This window comes from Myotis brandtii, unplaced genomic scaffold (assembly GCF_000412655.1).
Source record: "Myotis brandtii unplaced genomic scaffold, ASM41265v1 scaffold105, whole genome shotgun sequence".
Taxonomy (NCBI): domain Eukaryota; kingdom Metazoa; phylum Chordata; class Mammalia; order Chiroptera; family Vespertilionidae; genus Myotis; species Myotis brandtii.
Window position 1 is genome coordinate 8,286,052 of NW_005353538.1, and position 19,848 is coordinate 8,305,899.

At 35.8% G+C, this 19,848-nt stretch overlaps 1 protein-coding gene across 6 annotated transcripts in view; it reads left to right on the forward strand.

Annotated features, from left to right (window-relative positions):
* The window catches only part of DYNC2H1 (dynein, cytoplasmic 2, heavy chain 1), a 289,555-nt gene that overhangs the window by 19,710 nt on the left and 249,997 nt on the right, over positions 1-19,848 (forward strand). For all 6 annotated transcript variants that reach the window (XM_005856867.2, XM_005856868.2, XM_014539785.1 and 3 more), the window contains exons 13-25: positions 613-708; positions 5,980-6,132; positions 6,748-6,846; positions 8,126-8,265; positions 8,350-8,578; positions 9,874-10,001; positions 12,425-12,540; positions 13,190-13,317; positions 15,948-16,097; positions 16,768-16,973; positions 17,918-18,073; positions 18,163-18,277; positions 18,433-18,603. In XM_005856867.2, coding sequence (XP_005856929.1) covers positions 613-708; positions 5,980-6,132; positions 6,748-6,846; positions 8,126-8,265; positions 8,350-8,578; positions 9,874-10,001; positions 12,425-12,540; positions 13,190-13,317; positions 15,948-16,097; positions 16,768-16,973; positions 17,918-18,073; positions 18,163-18,277; positions 18,433-18,603 — 1,887 coding nt within the window. The remainder of the gene's footprint in view (positions 1-612; positions 709-5,979; positions 6,133-6,747; positions 6,847-8,125; positions 8,266-8,349; positions 8,579-9,873; positions 10,002-12,424; positions 12,541-13,189; positions 13,318-15,947; positions 16,098-16,767; positions 16,974-17,917; positions 18,074-18,162; positions 18,278-18,432; positions 18,604-19,848) is intronic.

Sequence of the window (19,848 nt, forward strand, 5' to 3'; positions counted from 1 at the left end):
GGGAAATTGACCAGTTAGGAGACTGCTTCACTGGTCTTGCCAAGAGATGAGGGTGCTTGGAGTGGGATGGGATTGATTGAGGCGGGTGAAGAAGTTGGATTCAATATAAATTATCAAAGTATGTAGTCAATAGACTTCATTAATGTGGGATGTGAGAGAAGAGTAAGGACAATGCAAATATATACGTTTTTTGGTCTAAGAAATGTATAAATCATTGTGTTATTTACTAGAAAAGGAAGGAGCAGGTTTGGAGAGTTGCAAGGATTAAGAGTTCAGGATGGTTTTTTTTTAGCACTTACCATGCTTTTCTGGTTTCCTCTGTGTTCTCTGTGAGACTGTACTTTTTGAGTCCAGGGACTAGGTTTTATAATCTTTGTTTAATTAGCCCCCAGGACATGCCTTGCCAAATTATAGGAGGTCAACACATATTTGCTGGTTGTGTATAATAATACATGCATAAATATAATAATGGAGATGAAAAAAGTCTATTTTTTAAATCCTAGAATTGAGAAAAATTATTATTTCCATTCAGACAACGGAAAATGAAGAAAAATTAAAAATTAAGTACACTATTTATTACTGACTTTTGCTAATTGGACTTTTACTTTGTAGGTGGCACATTTTTACAATTCTATCGATCAGCAGATGATTCAGAGTCAGAGACCAATGATGTTACAATCTGCCTTAGCATTTGAACAGATAATTAAGGTAAATGGACTTTTTATGTTTTTATAATTAGTTTTTACATGTGAAGTATTTCTTATTTCTTAGATTTTTTAGTATATCCTTAAGCTCAATATAGCCATTGATCTAAGGCTTTTTATTTTTATAATCCTCACCTGAGGATATTTTTCCATTGATTTTTAGAGAAAGTTGAAGGGAGAGGGAGAGACAGAGGAAGAGAAACATCAATGTGAGAGAGACACATCGATTCGTTGCCTCCTGCACTCGCCCCAGTCAGGATGGAACCTGCACTGAGGTACATGCCCTTGACCATAATCGAACCCAGGACACTTCAGTCTGCAGGCCAACGCTCTATCCACTAAGTCAAACCAACTAGGGTGATCTAAGGCTTTATTTTGCTCTCCAATGATTTCCTTCACTTTTAACAGGTAACATTTTTTTCCAACTGTAGATTTAAATGGTTATGTTTCACATATTTTTGTTGATTTAGAATTAACATATATAACATATAATTCGTATGCTGTTATATTTACTTATTCACTGAAGTATGACATGAACCTTATGTACAGACTAGTGCTTTTCCATCAACAACTGGTTTTATTTATTTACTTACTTTAAAAAAACATGATTATATTTCAATACACAACTTCTGTACAACTAAAAATTAAAACTCCACAGTTAAACAATAACAAAAACATGCTATTGAATTTGGAATGCATGACAAATGGTTAATATCTTTAATCATAAATGAGTTTTTATGAACCAGTAACAAAGACACAAATTTAAGATTTATTTGCTCTTTGTGCTTATTGAGATATCCACACATATGAAATTAGGAACACCCACAACAATTTTAAATGTAGATGTTACTATGTGATTGTTAGCCTTTTGAAATCTACATTTTTAGTGTTCTTAAACATGATATATTTGAAAAATTATGTAGAAGAAGAATATGCCCTTTTATTCTTTTTTTTTCTTTTCTCTTTTTACCCTTTTATTTATTTATTTTTTTAATTTAAAATCTTTATTGTTGAAAGTATTACATGAAAGTAGATAACTAGTTGTGTCGTGGTCCTGAAGACTACGCCCAGGTTCTGTGATTTGTTAGGAGGACTCACACTGTGAGGGGGGGGGTCCTCAAACTTTTTAAACAGGGGGCCAGTTCACTGTCCCTCAGACCATTGGAGGGCCGGACTATAGTTTTAAAAAAAACTAGTTGGCTGCTAAGCAACAGGCAGTGGCGGCAAAAACACCTGGCGGGGCGGATAAATGTTTTCGGCGGGCCGCATGTGGCCCGCGGGCCGTAGTTTGAGGACCCCTGACCAGGTGGGAGCTTTTAAGAGTCCTCCCAGTGGAGTCGCACAGGGCATGGTTAATTCTCCCAGCAACAAGTTGTAACACAGTGCACTGTTGTCTTACTGGGGAAGGTCATTAGCAACTTAGTGCCCAGGTTTTAATTAGGGGCTGGTCATGTAGGATTCTTCAGCCCAGTATGTACCAAAATTCCAGGTCCCCTGAAGAAAATCAGGCGTTCAGCATAAACCGTATTGTTTAGGTACCTCGAGCCACTCTTAAAATTAGTGTGGTGGGAACCCTCCCAAACTCCAAGTTCCCAGCTGCTTGTTAAGGGCTGATCTCCTAAGGAGGCTTTTTAAGGGATAATAATCAGACTTGCTATGTTAACTCTTTTCTGCACACCTACTCAGGCTTAAAATGAACTAGAAGTTATATAAATCTACATGAAATCTATACACAAACTTATATAAAACCTATAAAAAATTTACAGATATTATAAAAACCATTTTTCCTGTTGCCAAAGCTCAATACAAGTTTATAATGGAAAAAATTAAAAAATTTAAGTAAACAAAAAGAAAAAAACAAAACAAAACAAAATGGTCTTCTAATCTTACCACCAAGAGATGGCTATTCTCAATAGTCTGGTGCAGGGGTCCTCAAACTATGGCCCGCAGGCCACATGCGGCCCGCTGAAAACATTTATCCCGCCCGCTGGGTGTTTTTGCCGCCGCTGTGTGCATAGGAATTTGTTCATAGTTTTTTTTTAAACTATAGTCCGGCCCTCCAATGGTCTGAGGGACAGTGAACTGGCCCCCTGTTTAAAAATTTTGAGGCCCCTGGTCTGGTGTATAGCCTTTTAAACTTTGCTTTCTATGTATATTTAAAAGTGTACTTTTTGGAATTGGGATCGTATTTTATTATTTTGATCTTTTCACCTAATATATAGAATATATATATATTTTTTAATTCTTTATTGATTAAAGTATTACATATGTCTCTTTTCCCCCCCATTGACCTCTCCCTGGCCACTCCCACCCTCCAACACATGCCCTCCCCCCCTAGTGTCTGTGTCCATTGGTTATTTCAATTGTAAGCTCTATTGGGTCAGTGGTTAGAGCATCGGCCCATGGACTGAGGGTTGTGAATTAGATTCCTGTCAAGTGCACATACCTTGGTTGCATGCTTGAACCCCATCACTGGTTGGGGTGTGTGTGGAAGGCAACCAATTGATGTGTCTCTTTCACATTGATATTTCTCTTTCTTTGTATCTCCCCCTCCCTTCCACTCTTTCTAAAAATCAATGGAAAAAGTATCCCCGGATGAGGATTAACAACAACAAAAAATAATATCTTCATATTTCTGAAGAGAAAACTCATATTAAGAAATTGGGTTGTGAGAACTAAATACTTATATGTAACATGTTAAATGAGACATAGTGGTGGATAAAACACTGAGATAGGAGGAGAGAGAACACTCAGGTTCTTCGTAATTCTTTGGCCATGCCATACCCAGTTTGGCTCAGTGGTTAGAGTGTTGGCCTTTGGGCTGAAGGGATGTGGTTTCAATTATGGTCAAGTGCATGTACCTCGGTTGCAGGCTCAATCCCTGGCCCCGTTAATTTGATATTTTAATTTTCCCTTTTTATTTTGCCTAAAATGTATGGATGCCTCAGTAAGAGTAACGTTTGCAGAGCTTTTTGATGTTTGTCCTAGTAAAATACATGCAGTTATTACTTGAAAGGTAGCTGACATTCCCCAAGTAAGAAATACAAATGAAGTAGCTTCTCGATGTTGTCAAGATAGTTGCTCTTTGACAGGGAAAAGCTTTAATGACCCTGAAAGCAAGCATCCAACAATCAGAATAAAAAAATTAAATTCCATCTTAAGGGTCAAATAGACTTTGGAGTTTTATACTATTCATTCCCCACCTTTAGGAGTTTTGCCAGGATTATGTTTTCACAGGTAAGACATGCAGTAGAGACATATTTAGTTATTTTCCCAAAATTCTTCCACCAGTGTTGATGCATAATGGTGAGCAGGTTATTCTTGCTATAGTGTGGATTTTGTGAAGAATCTTGATCCACTTGAGGTTATCTGGTGCTATCAGTCAGCTATCCAGGAATATCAGCAGTTATCTTTATACTAGAGGCCCAGTACACGGATTTGTGTGCTGGTGGGGTCCCTCGGCCTGGCCTGCGCCCTCTCGCAACCCAGAACCCCTCTGGGGATGTCAGAGAGCCGGTTTCGGCCTGATCCCGCAGACCAGGCTGAGGGACCCCACTGGTGCACAAATTCGTGCACTGGGCCTCTAGTTATCAATAAATGATTTAGAACTGATTCACAGAATATTTTATTGAATTTATTATATAACTAGAGGCCCGGTGCACGAATTTGTGCATGAGTGGGGTCCCTTGGGAGACCCTCCCCATGGAGATGGGCCCCAGCTCGCGCCCCCAGCCTGGCGGCCCCAGCTCATGGCCACAGCCTCACAGCCCTGAAGCCCCATCTGGCATCCCACCTCGACCTGGTGCCACCCCCTCACCTGCTCCACCATCCTATCTATGGAGCGATCAATTGGAACTGGGCCCCCTACCCGGCTCCCTTAGTGCCTGGGAGCTGGGTGGTGGCCCTGCCCCCCTCTGCCACTGCTGGTCACTGTCTGCAGGCGATCGGTGGGTCTATCAGGCCCCCACTTGCACCCGCCTTGGCCTGGCACCGCTTGCTCACCTGTTCCACCATCCCGCTGCGGTCCCACTCTCATCAGGGTCCATCAGGACCACTGCCAGCGCTGTGTTGCCAGCACCTGCCATGTTCTGCGCCGCCCCCTGGTGGTCAGCGCACATCATAGTGAGTGGTCGAACTCCCGGTCGAACGACCGCCTGTGTGGACAATTTGCATATTAGGCTTTTATTATATAGGATTGTTTAATTTCATTTACTCATTATCTATTTATTGAGGGTCTTCTGTATTCCAGAAACTTGCTATACCTTACTATTTCAATTGGTATAGAAACCTTCTATTATGTCTCTCTATCCTCTCCCCTCTTACATATTTGTCTTAAGTATTCCCTCTACATATGCAGAGCACAACATCAGATGTTGTTATAAAATTTTCATTTCAATAATCTAATATGATTTAGGAAACTCATGAGAAGTAGCGTAGTTCAGCCCATCGACATTACCTTGGCAGGGGAGTTTGAGTGCTGCCTGCTTTTGCTAAGCAGGGGAGGGAAGATCAGCTCTCTACTTGGTCTCACTGAAATCCCAGAGAGGTGTTTTTTATTGGTGTTGGCTTGAGCAGGGTGGGTATTGCTGAAAGGGTTTTCTGGTAGGCTACTGTTTTCCTAGGCCTTTGGTGAGAAGAAATAGGTGTTTTCTGGAGCTTTATTTGTCTGACCCTCTAGGTTGGAGGCGTCTCCAGTGTCCTTTCCTGGAGATATGGAGACAGTAGGGAAAGAAAGGTATCTTGTTCCTTAATTCGCAAGATTTGTTCACTGTCTATTTCTTATTTCTGCCTTTCACTTTTCCTATGATTGTTTGTTATGTTAGGTACAGGGTTTTTTACTTGTAAGAGGGAGAACCTGGAAGGAATGAGGCTACTCAGTGTTGATCAGATTGCCTTATCATTTAGAAAATGGGAATATTATGCTCTTTTTTTAAAAAAATATATTTTATTGATTTTTCACAGAGAGGAAGGGAGAGGGATAGAGAGTTAGAAACATCGATGAGATGAGAGAGAAACACCGATCAGCTGTCTCCTGCACACTCCCCACTGGGTATGTGCCCACAACCAAGGTACATGCCCTTGACTGGAATCGAACCTGGGACCCTTGAGTCTGCAGGCCGACGCTCTATCCACTGAGCCAAACCGGTTAGGGCTATTATGCTCTTTTTATTGCAGGTCGGTTTTAGGAATTATTGGACTTATGGTGTAGAATATGGAATTTTTTTGGGAAAAAAGTAATGCATTTAAATACTAAATGACATTTGTTGTACCTTAGAATTCAAAAGCTGGAAGTGGGGGAAAGTCACAGATTACTTGGGATAATCCCGGTGAGTTAGAAGGCTACATCCAAAAGCTCCAAAGTGCTGCTGACCGACTTGCCACTGAAAATAGAAAGCTGAGAAAATGGCACACTACGTTTTGTGAAAAGGTATACTTTATTTATAAAATTGAATGAGCTATGAATAGTATTGTTTAAAGTAATTAGAATATAATTTAAAATAACTTCTTACTTGGGAATAATTTGAGACTTAAAGTTGTAAAAATAGAACAGAGTTCATTTATACTATGCTTTGTCCAGCGTCCCCTGATAAGAACTTATATAACCATATTAGAGTTAACAAAACTAGGAAATAAGCTGCTTTTGAATTTTGCAGTTTCTCCACTATTCCTTTTTCTTTTTCAAGGATCCAATCCAGGATCCTATCTTGCATTTAGTTGCTGAGTCTCTGGAGTCTCCTCCTCCTCAGTCTTTGCTTGTTTTTCATGACCTTGAAACTTTTGATGAGTACTTCTCACTGATCTTGTAGATTATCTCTAGATTTGGGTTATATGGTATTTTCTCATGATTAAGTTAGCGTTATGCCATTTGGGCTGGAATGTCACCGAAGTGCTGTTTCGCCTTTCTCAGTGCATTGATCAGGTATTGGTATGTCATACTTTAGGTTGAGTTAACCTGGATCACTTAAAGTCGTGTCTGTCCAGGTTTTCCACTGAAAAGTTACCATTTCAGGTGATACTTTGAGACTGCTCTAATTTTTAACAGGTGGTAATTCTTATGAATATTGATCTGCTTCGGCAACAACAGCGTTGGAAAGATGGATTACAGGAATTGAGAACTGGCTTAGCAAGTGTAGAAGCACAGGTAGAGTATGTTTTACTTTGAAATATGTCTACACTTTGAAATATGACCGTTTCAGAGAATATATATGAATTGCTGAAAAGTTTATCAAGGTTATTTATAAACCTTTACTAATGAATTACTGATAAAATTAGAATTTGATTGAATTATACATAAAGACCATAAAATAACCATGCATTTACATTTAAAAATATAAGAAATTTCTATTTGTCTTACGGAATACCAAATCTCTCAACTCAGAGTTTATAATTTTTCTGACGAGGTGCTTAACTATTTATCATTCATTAGTTTTCTTTTAGGTAATTGTGGCATCTGTAGAACACAAGGTTAAGTTTAGGCAGAAGCCTAAAGATTGAAATAACTCTGTATTAGAACTTTTTCCTTTTTTGAGCAAAATTTCAGTTCTATTCACATTTTTATATAAGAAATGATGTAAGGAAAAGCAGTTAGCACAGTGCCTGCCACATATAGTATGTGGGATGTTGGTTGAATATGAGTTAGGTGTCTTATACATTTGCATATATATATATATTTTTAAAAAAATATTTTTATTGATTTCAGAGAGGAAGGGAGAGGGAGAGAGAGATAGAAACATCAATGATGAGAATCATTGATCAGCTGCCTCCTGCACACCCATTACTGGGGATCGAGCCCGCAACCTGGATATGTGCCCTGACCAGGAATTGAACTGTGACCTCCTGGTTCATAGTTGGATGCTCAACCACTGACCTACGCGCGGGCTGGGCTGCTATATGTTTTAGTTCTTAGAACTTTAAGAAAAAAAACCCAAACATTAAAGTGTTAGAATTGATATATTTATGGTTATATGGAAGCAAAAGATTATATAAACTATCCTGAGCATTTTAATATTTAAACTTAACATGTTTTAAAATGTGGAAGGTTTATTTAGGGGGTGAGAAGGGAAGGAAAGAGCTATACTCGATGGGGATTTTTGAAAAAGGACTAAAAAGTTCACAAAAACACTGTTGTTCTTTTTACTGTAAATATAAAGTCTGATTCTAAAATCTACTTATATTTATAACATAATTTTAAAATTTTTACTGATTTTTGTATTCCATTTATAAACATGAAAATTAGCGATTTTCTTGTTTGACTTTATATAACCTCTCATACTACAAGTAGTAATTAAGGAGTTGCTTGTTTTAAGATATTTAAAAATAAGTTTTTGATTGCTTATAATTTTACTCTATATGATATGAAAGCATTAACCCTCATTCTACTACCTAATTTTTAAATAAAAAATGTAAATATAACATATTAGGGATTCCAAGCAAGTGACATGCATGCGTGGAAGCTGCACTGGAATCATCAGCTGTACAAAGCTCTGGAGCATCAGTATCAGATGGGCTTAGAAGCACTTAATGAGAATCTTCCCGAAATAAATATAGACTTACTGTACAAGTAAGATTTTTTTGAAACCCAGTTTATTTTTCATTCTAAAATTTTCTAATAACTTACATCTTAAAGTTACTTATTTACTTGCAGACAAGGACGGTTACAATTCAGGCCTCCTTTTGAAGAAATCCGTGCTAAATACTACAGAGAAATGAAGAGATTTATCGGCATTCCTAATCAGTTTAAGGGAGTGGGTGAGGCAGGAGATGAATCTATTTTTTCTATTATGATTGATAGAAATGCAAGTGGATTTCTGACTATTTTCAGAAAAGCAGAAGATTTATTTAGGAGATTGTCGGCTGTTTTACACCAACATAAGGTATGGAACATGTAATTTTTCATCTTTCTGTTATAATATTTCACCTGGTTGGTTGAATTAGTATTACATATACAAACCAATAATTTGCATTGTGTGATATAAAATAAAAATATCACAAACCAGAAAGCTGGGATTAAGGATTCTTATACAGGGTAGGTTTTTGCGACAGATGATTTATATCTTTGACTATTTGAAGATTGAGAAAGTAGCTTTTTAAAAGATTGTTCTGTCAACTTGGAATGTTGTGCCAATTTTAATTCCTTTTAGGGAAATATATCATTTTCTTCATTCTTTGGAATAAGAGCAATCCATGGAGGGATGCCTTTGAAGTGAATGAAATTGAGATGATATGATTAAACATTTTGCTTTTGTTTAAGTGTATTATTACCACTAACTCTAAAGATAAACCCTAATTGCATTCATTGCTCATTGATATTGATTCTAAGACTATGACTAGGAATTCAACCAGTTTTTTAACTGCCACTGCAATGCTTCTGCATTTTAAATTTCTAGAATAAATTGAATATGAATATTTTCAAATTTGAAGCTCGGAGTGGCTCTTGGCTTAAAAGTAGTGAGTCTATCTTAGTATACATCAAATTTGATAAGAGAACATAAAGTAAGGGTTTTTTAGGTCTCTTCAACAAAGTTTTATGATGACTCTATTTTTATATTGTCATTAGAGGCCAGGTGCACAGATTTGTGCACGGGTGGGGTCCCTCAGCCTGGCCTGCGCCCTCTCGCAATCCGACATCCCCCGAAGGATGTAGTAGTACGTGAAGTGGCAGGGAGCTGGGGAGGAGCCCGAGTGCCTGGGCTGGGCGGCACGCTGCTCCTGCTCATTCCAGTCCCACTGCACCTGCTGCTGCTGCTCAGTAGTGCGCTGCTGTGGAGCCACGAGAGGCTTGTGCAGCTGCGCTCACCAGCTGTGAGCCTGGAGTCTGGTGCCCGTCAGTCAGCTGAGTGGCATTCCTACTGTGGGATCACACTGACCACCAGGGGGCATCTCCTGCATTGAGCATCTACCCTCTGGTGGTCAGCGTGCATCATAGCGACTGGTTAAATGGTCGTTCGGTAGTTTGGTCACTTAGGCTTATATATATATAGATGTTTCCCCTGTTCATTCTTTAGATGCATAGTAATGATTGTATTTATATACTTAAGTTGAAATTTACTTACAATTACACTTGTCCCTTTTTATTGGTTTGACCCTAATGTATATTAATAGTTGGACCATAAACTTTAAAATGTTAATTTATTAGTACTATTTCTTTAATGATATTTTTCATTCTTAGGAATGGATTATAATTGGGCAAGTTGATATGGAAGCTCTCGTGGAAAAGCATCTTTGTACTGTTCATGATTGGGAAAAAAATTTTAAAGCACTGAAAATAAAAGGAAAAGAAGTAGAACGACTTCCAAGGTATGAGAAGTTAAAGTGATAGTTCTTATGTACCAGAACAGCTTTGCCATGGGACAGTACTCTTCACTTAGTGGCAAGAAGTCAAGTCAGTTTCACACCTCCTCTGGAGCTCAGCTGTGACACTTGAATAGCATCTGAGTAGAGCTGTTGACACTGAGAAGGTTCTCTTCTGAGGCTCTGTTGGTGGAACATATTTGGGTAGAATAGATTGGGGAGGAGGATTCTATACGGATTTGGCATGAGGATCTAATATTTGATACACATGCATAGGCACTAAGAATGCTAAGAAGCTACTGCTGAGAGCACAGCAAAGGATTGAAAACTAATGACATTCGACTCTGCTTTAGTGCTGCTCTGTTTCCTTCCAGATGCCCTGGGAGGCACACAATATAGTGCTGCACCTAGTATTGCCCTAAATGTGGAGGAAACCCTCAGAGGGGCATCTCATAAACCAGTTACTTGAGAATATATCCCCCTCACTATCTGAAATTCATATAACTGGAACCACTTTATAATAAGCTCTATGAAAGGCCTTGTTCAATTGTGCATATAGTATCTATAAAGGAAAATACCATTTTTATTAATTCATTTTTTATTCTTTCTATAAATATTTAGTGAGCATTTATAACATGTAGAATTTTGTCCTATGGGAGTACAAAGATGAAGAAGACAGATTTTTTTTGTTAACTTTGTATAATTTAGCCCTTGTATGAGATTTTCCTCAGGTGAACAAGTCTGATTCAACCTCTGTTTGTTTAGAACATTAAAATTTGCATTGAGAGTACCATGCAAAGAATTAGTGTTCTTAAAAACACATGCCATTTTTCCTGATTATTAAAATACTGCGTTTGTTTTATAATTTTTAAAAATAGTTTTAAAATTTTTGATTACTGTTGATATACAAGATTATATTAGTTTCAGGTGTACAACCCAGTGATTAGACATTTATATAACTTACAAAGTGATCACCCTGATAAAACTAGTACCTACTGACACCATACATAGTAATTATAGTATTTTTGACTATATTACCTATGCTGAACTTTACATCCCCTTGACTGTTCTGTAACTATTAACTTTAAAGCACTGAAAATAAAGTACCTTTCCCACCCATTTTGTAATATTAGTACGTCTATGTACTTAGAAAATTTGGATCATACTATATTTTGCTATTTTTACTTAACACTATTTCAATAGTATTTTTCCATGTTATTACCTAGTTCTCAAAAATGTGGTTTTTAATTGTGTGAATATACAATAATTTAGTCATTCCTACATTTGGCTTATTTCTAACTTTTCACTATTATAATTAATATTTGTATATAATCTTGGACTCTGCCCTGAAAATTTCCTTAGGATAAATTCTGAAGGTGAAGTTATTAAGACAAAGAGCATGATGCCTGTTTTAAAAGTATTGGATACATATTGCTAATTTGCTCTTCACAAAAGTTGCATTTTTAAAAATGTGTGTTTTTTATTGATTTCAGAGAGGAAGGGAGAGAGAGATAGAAACATCAATGATTAGAAAGCATCATTGATTGGCTGCCTCCTGCACATCCCACAGTGGGGATCGATCCTGCAACTCTGGCATGTGCCCCAATTAGGAATCGAACTGTGATCTCCTGGTTCATAGGTTGATGCTCAACCACTGAGCCACACTGGCCGGGAAAAAGTTGCATTTTTTTAAAACTATTGCCAATAAATCTGAGAGCTCTGTTTGCCCACAGAATTGAACACATGAATTAACAATTCATTATATTTTTGTTATTTTGGTAGGTATAAATGTTATTTTTTTTGTTTAATAATCTATATTCACTTTCTACCCTTATTTTCTTTCCCTTATCATTATTGTTTATACTTTGCAGAATAGTGAATATATTTTATAAGTATTTTAAAAATGTATGTTACATGCTGTGACAAGTATATCTTGTGAATATTTAAATATATTCATGTTGATACATTAGTAATTTGTAATTGCTGCCTTTTTTATAAACATTATGGATGATCAAAACTATAATAATATAGCCCTAGCTGGTTGGCTCAGTGGATAGAGCATTAGCCTGCAGATTGAAGGGTCCTGGGTTTGATTCTGGTCAAGGGCACATGCCTGGGTTGTGGGCTCCATCCCCAGTAGACATCATTGATGTTTCTATCTCCCTACCTCTCCCTTCCTCTCTGAAATCAATAAAAATATTTTAAAAAAAACCCCAAACCTGTAATATTATAACAAAATAAACGAAAACTCATAATACTATGTATATGGCATTTTTTTCTAAATGAAATGTAAATGTGCTTAAAGATCATACTAATACTTTTGAGTTACATTCGAAAATGTGTTGCACAGAATGATAATATTATAATGCGAGTCTTTTTTCTCTAATTTCTCTTTTTCATGTTAAAATGTGTTCATTGGCATTTTCCAGTGTTGTCAAGGTAGACTGCTTAAATATTAATTGTAGCCCTGTGAAGACTGTGATTGATGACCTCATCCAGAAGTTATTTGATGTGCTTGTGCTTTCTTTGAAGAAGTCTGTCCAGGGTAAAGACATTTTTATTTTTACTTAATTTTATATATAGAGAGACATGTACTTTGATAGTTATGAAGTATGAATCTCAGTGAAAATTAAAATAAAAACTGATATAGAAAGTATTATGAAATGAAATGTGCTTAAAATGATAACTTTAAGAAAGCAGTAAAATCCATGTTCAACTCCTAAGAGGTCTAAAAATTGAAGGCATTTTTATTATTTGAGTCTGAGCTAGTATTAGTTTGTTACATATGTTACTGAGAAAGGTAGATAATTCTGCTATAATGTGTTTCTTCTTATTCTTCAAATGACTACTATTTTACTGTTTCTTGTTTTCTTTAAACTGAGATACTTTTGCATATTATTTAAAAGACTGAATCATTTCCTAATTTTGAGTAAAATTTACTAAGAATGAGTATATTTTAACTTTTTACTCAAAATTTTAGAGTACAATGTGAATCAACTTTCATGAAAAGAAATTTCTTTGATAAAATTTCTTTTTATTCTATATTTTGAAATTATGTTTTATGAAAGCAAATTATAACTTAGGATTTAATGTATATTATTAGATTATTTCTAATTCTTTTTGATTTAGAAATTATGTAAATGAATATTTTTGTTGGTAATAACATTTCTTATATTTTAATGTTACCTATTCAGCTCATTTACATGAAATTGATGCATTTGTCAGTGAAGCTATGGAAGTCTTATCAATTATGCCCCAGTCTGTGGAAGAGATAGGTAATGCAAATGTGCAGTATAGTAAGCTACAAGAACAGAAGCCACAGGTGAGAATTACAAAGAAAGTTTAAAATTTATCTTATTTACTGGAGATGTTTAAATTAGGTTTTTTTTTGTGGCGATTTAGAAATTGCATATAATTTCAATATTATAATGACGTCCATTTAATCTAGTCCAAATGGTTAGTTCATGATTGGACACTTGATATTATGTTGGTATAATGAAGCAGTAATAATAATGCTAGTGTTAAAAAGGAATGATCTCTTACCCTTTGTGACATCACGAATGAACCTGAGGATTATTATGCCAAGCTACGTAAATAAGCCAGACAAAGACAAATATCGCACTTACATGTGGAATCTAATGAACAAAATAAACTGATGAACAAAATAGGTCCGGAGGCATGGATGCATGAAACAGACTGACATAGCTCAGAGGGGAGGGTGATAAGGGGGCTGGAAGAGATTAACGAAAGAATTTATATGCATACTAGAGGCCCGTTGCATGAAGAGATTCGTGCAATAGGCCTTCCTTCCCCTGGCTGCCAGCACCGGTTTTCCTCCGGCATCCGGGACCCAGGCCTTCGCTCTGGCCGCAGCGGAGAAGCCAAGCCTCTTCAGTCTTCAGTCGTCTTCATTCTTCAGTTGTTTTCAGTCTTCAGTTGTCTTCAGTCTTCGCTCGGGCGGAGCCTTCAGTCTTTGCTCTGTGCCTGCATATGCAAATTAACCAACATCTTTGTTGGGTTAATTTGCATACTCATCCTGATTGGCTGGTGGGCGTAGCGGAGTGACACCAATTGCATGTTTCTCTTTTATTAGTGTAGATATACATAGCCGTTGGACACAGACAACAGTGTGCTAAAGGCCTGGGGTGGGGTAGGGGCTGGGTAGAGGGGGAAAATGGGGGGCATATGTAATACTGTCAACAATGAAAAAATGCTTATTATTGGCTTCAGAAAAATTTGCAGTCTATTTTATGATGTGGCATATTAGAATAAGACTAAATTTAAATAATTCATGCTGCTACTTCAAGGGTTGTAATTTTAGCATGGTAAAGTGTAAAGTTAGAGCTGAATGAGAAACACACACACACACACACACAATGGAGGAGCTCATAATTAGAGACAAAGGTAACAGAGTGGTAAAGATTTATAACAACATATCCAGAAAGGTAGAGTCCAGAAGAGGCAAGCCAAAGTTTTATAAAACTTATTATGGATGATTTTAGTTATGTTTGGAGGAAGGAGGAGAACTAATTCAAATCAGAATATAAATTTTATGTGCCCCTACTATGTGTTAGACTTAAAATTGAGAGTTTAAGGGTGAGTAAAGTAATATATCTTCATGGTGGGAGGAATTACAAAATTTTTTATGATATATAAGGCTTAATGGTATAAATGAGGGTTTAAAGGCAAATAAAATAATGTATTTGTCTAGTGGAAGGAATTACCTAAAGAAGGAATGGAATTATGAGACTCACTGATTAGCCAATGAAAAGGGTAGTGGTCGTACGCTAATTACCATGTTTCTCTTTTATTAGTGTAGATAAGGCTTAATGGTATAAATGAGGGTTTAAAGGCAAATAAAATAATGTATTTGTCTAGTGGAAGGAATTACCTAAAGAAGGAATGGAATTATGAGGAGTGGCAGTTAGTGAAAGCACAGAGGTACTCACTCATTTGTTTATTTGACAGATATTTATGGATCACTAGATGTATTTCAGGCTTTGTGCTAGGAGTAGGGATTGCAGCTGTGAACATGCTCTGTTCTCATGGAATGCACATTCATGTGTGGGGGAAGAAAGGGGAGAGGGAAAGGGAGGAGAAGAAGAGGGAGAGGAGAAAATGGGGAGAAGGAGCAAGAGAAGTGAAAGAGCAAGCATGCTCAACTGGGTAGGTGGTTATGAAAGACCTTCTCAGACAGATGACTTCTGAACTGAGACCTGGAAGATAAGCAGCAAACAAACCAGGCTGAGATTTTGAGGCAGATCATTCTAAGCAAATATTGTCTATTATTATGTAAGCACAGTGATTTAAAAAATCCTTCTATGGATACTATTGCTTTGTTGATTAGTAAAAGTACAGTATTAATTTATAGGACACTTGTTTTATAGTGCTTTAAAAAACTTAATCAGTTCAAGCAGTTTGGCACCTATTCCTATACCTGGACCATTGAACAAACTGCTAACTGTACACGACTCAGGACATTTCGAGTAGAAACAGAATGCAGGAGCTTGATTTTACTTCTTCAGTTGTCAGTTTCTTAAGTACCCTTTTTCAGGGCTTTTCTTTCTTTAATAAGTAGGACATTTAACTAACTTATATTCTTAGGTAATCACTAATTTCAGTTTTTTCAGAAATCTTTTTAGCATTTTCTTATGTATGCAACATTTATAATAAGAATTTTACTTTGAACAGCTATATTATTATCTTTATGGATTTACAGTTTTATTCAGCCTTATGTTACCACTTTTATTCTACTTTTTAAATTTCTAATGTCAGGCTGTCTTGGTTGAGTTTGTATATAATAATAGTAAATAAACATTATAAACTTTATATCCAGGAATTTAACAAATTATTTAAAAGCAAATCTTGATTTTTAAAAAGCAAATCATGAAACAAAAATTAAAATGAATGGAATTAAAAAAGTGATTTTTTTTTCATTTCTTTGACCTTTAGATTTTGCCTTTATTTCAAGAAGCTGAAGATAAAAACAGACTTTTACGAACTGTGGCAGGCGGAGGTTTAGAAACAATTAGCAATCTGAAGGCTAAATGGGATAAATTTGAGTTGATGATGGAAAGTCACCAACTTATGATTAAAGATCAGGTAAGATTCTTTTAGTTATTTTGTTGAAATGGAAACTTAATTTTTTCTCACAAGATTTCTTGCATTGTAGTTCAAGTTTATAAGAATTTTATATTACTGATTAAATTGACTTCCCTCAGGATTTCTATATAATGCAACACTTTATGATGATCTTTTCACGAAGTTTATCTTCACTTCCTGCCTTTCAAGAATACATGTAATGTTATTTTTATACTTTCTTATGAATTATTTTGTTTACTGACTGTGTATGGTACCTGTTAAGGGTACAGCCTGGAAGTTGCACATATCTATTGTACTCATATCCCATTGACCAGAATTTAGTCTTATGCCCTTTAGCTGTATGGGAGATTGGGAAAGGCCCTCAGGTAGAACAACTGGCAGTCATTAAACAACCTTTTTTTTTTTTTTTAATCACATTAGCTTTTTGCTAGTGGGTGCTGAAATCACATGAATGATTTCCTAATGATGATGTTTGTGGATTATCTCTTAATTTAAATTTGTGTTCTAATTTTATGCATCTGAATTATTTTTTTTACACTTGAATTAATTAAAAATCATTTGAAAAGTTAGTATTGATATTTTTCACTTAAATAGAAAATAGAAATAAAAATGTGAAAATGAAGTGAGATTTTACTCTGAATTAAATTATATAAACTCTGTTGGCTTATAGATTGAAGTGATGAAAGGAAATGTGAAATCACGTCTTCAGATCTATTATCAAGAATTAGAAAAATTTAAAGCTCGTTGGGACCAACTAAAGCCTGGCGATGATGTTATTGACACTGGCCAGCAAAATACCCTCGATGAGAGTGCAAAGTTAATAAAAGAGAAGAAAGTTGAGTTTGATGATCTTGAAGTCATAAGAAAAAAGCTGGTGTATGTTTTTTTTTCTTTAAAACTGATAGTACTCATTTGAAAAAAATCGTATATATAAGTTAGTAATTTTCTTATATCTGTTATCTTTATGTCTTTTCTTATAAATTTCAATAGTTTAAGATACAAATAATAAGTGACCATGCTGCTGCTTTCCTAGGAGTTGTGGTTAGATTATAAAAGGATACTAAAAGAAAAGCAAATTCTGGTTAGGTCTAAAAATAGAACAGAAAATTAAATTTATTGAAAAGTTAAATTAGGGAGTTGGAATACTTACTTTCTGTGATCTCATCTTTTTTTAAAGGAATATATAAAATGAATGGTAAATGACTTTCAGGGCTCAGAGGAAAAAAATGAACCTAGTAAAATAATAAAAAGAGACCTCAAATTAAAAATTTATTGTTTTATGTTATAATGATACAAAGTATTAAATTTGAGCATTGTTTTATTTTTGATTATTTAGGCAAATGTAGCCATAAACTAATTGCTTTCATAGGTGAGTAGAAGTTTTAGTATCACATTTATTAAATGGTATTACACCAATTAAATGAAGGATATCTTATATTCTAAAAGCTAACCCTTTCAATTGAGACTATTCTCAGATTAATCCGTAAATATATACAATTATGAATGTAAATTACATATTACATAACATATAATGCACATAAAATATATTTATATATGTTACCAACTTTGCTTTAACTCCCTTGTAAAAAATGCATATTAATGAATTTAGAAAAGCTCATGCCTAAGTAAAAGCTCATGCCAACTTTAATTGTCAGGTAAAGTTGGCATAGTCTCCCACTGTGTACCTCCACTATCAAACACACAAGCTTACACACACACACACACACACACACACACACACACGGAATACAGTTAAATAATGATATTTAACAATTTTCCTTCTTTTAAAATTTAATGATATTTCATTATTTTTTTAATAGTGATGATTGCCAGCATTTTGGACTAGAAGAGCCTAACTTCTCTTTGGCATACAGCATTTCTAAAGACATTGAGAGCTGTGCACAAATTTGGGCTCTTTATGAGGAGTTTCAGCAAGGATTTCAGGAAATGGCCAATGAAGATTGGATTACTTTTCGGTTTGATTCATAAATAATATTTAGATTTTTATGATTTGGTAGTGCTTTTTGGGATGTAAGTTTTAAGGTGTGTTTCTGGTATTTTATAGGACTAAGACATATCTGTTTGAGGAATTTTTGATGACTTGGCATGACAAATTAAGAAAAGCTGAAGAACATTCAGTAATGACAGTGAAATTACAATCAGAAGTTGACAAATATAAAGTAAGATAGTTTTACTCATTCTATTAAAAAATTATCTTTTTATTATGTAGTAACAAGATGAATAATTAAATTTTATACCTAATAACAATAAATACAAATTTTCATTTTGCTCATATATGTATACATAGATCTTTCTTTTTTTCCTTTTTTAACAGATGGTAATTCCTATCTTGAAATATGTGCGAGGGGAACATCTTTCTCCAGACCATTGGCTTGACCTTTTTCGTCTACTTGGCCTTCCTAGGGGGACTAGTCTAGAGAAATTACTGTTTGGTGATCTTCTCAGATTAGCTGATACAATTGTTGCCAAAGCTTCAGACCTTAAAGTAAGAATCACTTTCATAAATATTTTACATGTCCGACCTTTGTTAGCATGTGATTTTGCTTTATATTTGGTTATTTAATAAAAAAGCAAGTTAAATTTTTTTCTTCCCTTTAAGTAGTGACAATGTTCCATTATTCCATCATTCTTTCAGTAGCAATACATCTGAATATATCTAGCACTGTATATAGAGTATAGAAACAATAATATAAACCTCTTATTTGAGAGAGAGAAAATATATGAAATAAAAAATGTCTTACTTTAGAAAGGGAGTCAGCTTTAATAAAAAAATGAATAAATACAAATTATTTTACATGTAATACATTTAAAATCATGGGATATATTATAAACAGAAGGTAAGGGATACAAAAATTAATGTAGTTAAACCTACAGCCAATTCGCCACTCAGATTTAGAAAAGGTTTCAGGTAAAAGTAAAACTTGTCACAATTCTATCATAAGTGGCAGACTTTCAATGTTTTGTTCTGCCCATTCAATCTATACATATAAAAGCCTAAGTGGCCGTTAAGACTGAACGACCGGTCAGCCAGTCGCTATGACATGCACTGACCACCAGGTGGCAGATGCTCAATGCAGGAGCTGCCCCCTGGTGGTCAGTGCGCTCCCACAGCCAACCTCCCGCAGCCCCTCCGTCCTGCCAGCTAGCCTCCTGATAGGCCTCGATTGCCGGCCAGGCCGAGAGACCCCACCCGTGCACGAATTCGTGCACTGGGCCTCTAGTATAAAAATAAAAGGACTGCTGATGCCAAATTGAACTATTTCCTATCTAAAATGTATGTTTGTTGATAACCCTGGAACATATTTAGATAATCGTGAGGTTATAAATGTGACTGGTGTAGAAGATAAATTGGGGTGGTTGCTAATCACTTTAGATGTATCAGAACTTACACTTAAGTTACATACAATGTCTGAGGCATGCAAAACTTTAAATCAGATTGTTTTGTATTTTGTGATGGATGCTTGAATTTTCTTTTTAAAAATTTTTTTTATTGATTTCAGAGAGGAAGGGAGAGGGGGAGAGAGATAGAAACATCAGTGATGAGAGAGAATCATGGATCGGCTGCCTCCTGCCCGCCCCCCATTGGGGAAGGGGCCTGCAACCTGGGCATGTGACCTTGACTGGAATCGAACCTGGGACCCTTCAGTCCACAGACCGATGCTCTATCCACTGAGCAAAACCAGCTAGGGCAGGGTTCCTCAAACTTTTTAAACAGGGGGCCAGCTCACTG